This window comes from Cebus imitator, unplaced genomic scaffold (assembly GCF_001604975.1).
Source record: "Cebus imitator isolate Cc_AM_T3 unplaced genomic scaffold, Cebus_imitator-1.0 Scaffold18, whole genome shotgun sequence".
NCBI lineage: Eukaryota > Metazoa > Chordata > Mammalia > Primates > Cebidae > Cebus > Cebus imitator.
The window spans coordinates 18029321-18033041 of NW_016107333.1; the positions used below are offsets into that span (position 1 = coordinate 18029321).

A 3721-nucleotide genomic window follows, 5' to 3' on the forward strand; every position below is an offset into this window, starting at 1 on the left:
TTTGCTTCTGGGGAGAAACAGGAGTGGGCTGACCCAGAGAATCTCTCTGAGGAGAAATGTGGAATTATTGACCAGGATGAATTAGCTGAGGAGACAGAACTCAACCATGAGAGTTTTTCGAGTCCCAGAAAGAAGATGTCTTATGGAGCCACTGCCCAGAATTGTGAAGTCCAGAAGAAGGAATGGAAAGGACAGAGAGGAACGACCCTTGATGAGGAAGAGCCAACATTCTACCAGAATGAAGAGAGAAACTTCTCAGCTACGTCCTAATGTCTGAGGGGCACTGCGACAGGGAAAAGAGAAATATTATCTTTCAATGACACACATAGGTAAAAAGCTGTGCTCAGTTGGTAAAATAGTTCATAATACATATTTTTTGAATTGACAGTTGACCCTTCTCTCAAAGAGCTGACCTTATTCAGAAAGGAATGACTAGAAGAAAAAGGAGACAATACCATGTTGTTCAAAGAAATATAGAAGGAAATGGGGATATTTGGGCAGAAGGAATGTAAACAATAGCTACCACCACATCTCTAGGGTAGCCATGCAGAGGAGGGCCTCATATTCCCAATGAACCCCACATTGTGGCAGGTGCTGTATAAACACTCTTATTTAATCTCTGCACCTTTATGACACACATTTCTTATCCCATTTTACCACCAAGGAAACTAAAGCAACAAGATATGAACTTGCCAAGGTCATCTGCCAGGGTCAGTGCTGAGATTGTTGAAGCCCCCAGTAGGTGGCAGTTCTAGGGAAGAAGATTTCCACTCAGTGTAGGGAAGACATTTGTAATAATGAAAACTGAAAATGGAGTAATTGTGAGTAATTCACCATTTTCATAGGTGTCGGGTAAGGGAAACATTTCAGTTGGTGAAGCAGAGGGGATTCAAATGTGTGAGAGGCTAGATCCAAAGACCTATAGTGTACTGTGTTATCTGAAGAGTCAGATGGTTCTGTGACGCCATAGTTTTCAAAGTAATGGGGGTCACAGACTACATCGGAGATTCAAATAGGTTTTTTTTTTTTTTTTTTTTTTTTAAGCTAAGAAAGAGAGCCGCAGTTTTAGAAATCTGATGGTCAAAATGGCTGGAAGCAGTAAACAAGAAATTGGCTATTAAGTTTCAATCTTCCATAATGTTAAGAATGTAGCTAAATGATGTCCCAAATTACTTATCAACATTTAAGACATTTAATAATTTAAGAAGTAGGTTAATGATTTTTCTTAGGTAAAAGTCTCCTGAAAGAATTTTCTATTTCAAAAAAAATGTAGCCCTTTTTTTTGCTGGAGATTGTATTAGGAAGTTTCATCAGATTATATAAAATTATGATTTTGTATCAAACGTAATCATAATGAATCTATTTGGAATGATATTCAGGGAAATCACAATAATGTAGTAATAGTTATACAGAGAAATACTAGAGTGAAAACATCTGGGACAATTAGACCTACAGTCAGTGTTGAAAAATTTACATTTGATCGCATAAGGCGATTACATGGATACTTTTAGATATACTTAAATTTTTAATGTTGGCATCCAAAGGGTTATTTGAAATTAAAGTTATTTTCCTGTTCATTGGTTTTGAAAATTTTATTTCTACTTTCAGAAGAAAAATATAATACAGAAAAGATCATAGATTTACTTGTAGTTTATTAATGTAAAGTGTTTTTTTTTTTTCCTAATTTCTCCCACATGTATTTCTGGTCCCCAGTTATACTAGCTGAGTTATAGTGTATTTTATAAATGGAATAATCTTGGGGGAAAATTGTGACTCTTCATGAAATAATATTCTTTATGTCACTAGCATACAGTTTATGTTAGTAGACATTTTTAAATCTCTTTAATGAGTGAATCCATGCAGTCCTCATAGAACAGTTGCTAGCATGCAGAAAATGCTCAAGTAAATAGTTGGCATTATCATTATCATCTTCTAACATTTTTGGACTTTTCAGTTGAAAAGAAAACATGCTATGTCATTTTTATCCATTATCCCCAGAACTTATTGTGAAAGTTGTAATGTTTTCTAAGTAAAATATGAAATAAAAAATTAGCAATTTATGATAGCCAGTGTTTTATTTTGTGTGTGTGTGTTAATTAAGTCAAATAGTTGTATTTAAAAAACTCATGGTAATCCTTAAGGTAGTAGTATTGTATATTGTGACACAAAGTTGTATTTACCACATTGCTTGAAGTTGGTGTGATGTGCAGAAAATCTACATTTTTTCCATAACTTACCTTTATAATATGTATTTTTTTAAAAAATGGAGTCATGGCTCAAGGTGTTAAAAACTAGAAAATATATTATTTGGTTATGATGGGTTTTTCTCTGTGTAGGTTGCAATGGATAAATGATTACATTTTAACACCAGACAGATGCCATTTACAAATCATTGTACATTTTGCTGCAAATGTCCATTTGTAGGTCAATTCATGGGTGCAACTCATGGATTCTAGCAGGAAGGGAAGGAGGCCTGTAGGTGTGGGGTTCTTTAAACAAGAAAGATCTGATGATTCTTTCCAAACAATGAAAGTTTTTGAAATTCCTTAATGTGACAAGAAAAATAAGTATTAAAGAAATAATGGCACATTTGTTATCCATGTCTGGATGTTAAATTCAACAGGTAAAAATTGGAACCTACTATGTGTGTTTCTATTTCACCCTGCCTCCTCCCAACCTCAATAAATCTGTTTTTCTTTCTCTATTTCTTATCTCAGTTAGTCACATCATCCTTTTGCTCAAGTTAGAATTCTTAGAGTCATCCTGGACTTAAAGTTTTTTCTCCTTCTCTCTCTCTTCTCTGCCAAGTTCATGTAATTTAATTTTCAGTCTGTAGATCCATGTCTTATATCAGCTTGGGAGACTCTCTGCCATTACCTCGTAATATATTTCATTTGCTCCATTCTCTCTCTACTGTTTTTCTAGGCATTCAGTTAAATGTATTTTAGACTGTATGTAGGTCTCTGATCACCTGTTCTGTATTTTCCAATGCATTGTCTCTTTATATGTCATGGTGGATATCTTCTCCTGACTTATTTTTCAGTTCTTTATCTCTCTCCTCAGTGAGGTCTAATCTGTAAAAAATTCATCCATTGTGTTCTTAATCTTAGTGATTATATTTTCAGTTCTAGGATTTTTATTGGCTCTTTTTCATTTCTGCTATGTCTTTTAAAAAATATTTTTAGCTCTCTGCTGAAATTTTTAATCCTGTATTTTATTTTCTGGGACATAGTAAGCTAATTGTTTTAACACCTGCTCAGTGCCAATATTTGGAGACCATGTTATTCTCTTTCTTTTTTTGTTCTGTTGATTTTGCTGGTCCTTATTCATACTATCTTAACTGTATCTATGCTTGGTTTTCTTTGATTTTATCAGACATTGCATTTGAAAAATTGTTTGTAGAAATAATTGTAGCAATTTTAGCCTTGAAATAATGCCTCTGCCTCTGCCTCTTCCTCTTCCTCTTCCGCTTCTTCTTCTCCCTCCTCCGCTGCTGCTGCTGCTGCTTGTTCTTCTTCTCATTCTTCCTCTTCTTCTTCTCCTTCTTTCTTCTTTCTTCTTTCTTCCTTCTTCCTTCTTCTTCCTTCTTCTTCCTTCTTCTTCCTTCTTCTTCATTCTTCTTCCTTCTTCTTCCTTCTTCTTCCTTCTTCTTCCTTCTTCTTCCTTCTTCTTCCTTCTTCTTCTTCTTCTTCTTCTTCTTCTTCTTCTTCTTCTTCTTCTT

At 34.6% G+C, this 3721-nt stretch overlaps 1 protein-coding gene across 1 annotated transcript in view; it reads left to right on the forward strand.

The window, feature by feature from the left end:
- Positions 1–2060, forward strand: part of SLC17A8 (solute carrier family 17 member 8) — a 58318-nt gene extending 56258 nt beyond the window's left edge. The window contains exon 12 of the mRNA XM_017516447.2: positions 1–2060. This exon is cut by the window's left edge and continues 3 nt beyond it. Within this exon, the coding sequence (XP_017371936.1) occupies positions 1–270 (270 nt within the window). The 3' untranslated portion in view covers positions 271–2060.
- Positions 2061–3721: the final 1661 nt, after the last annotated feature.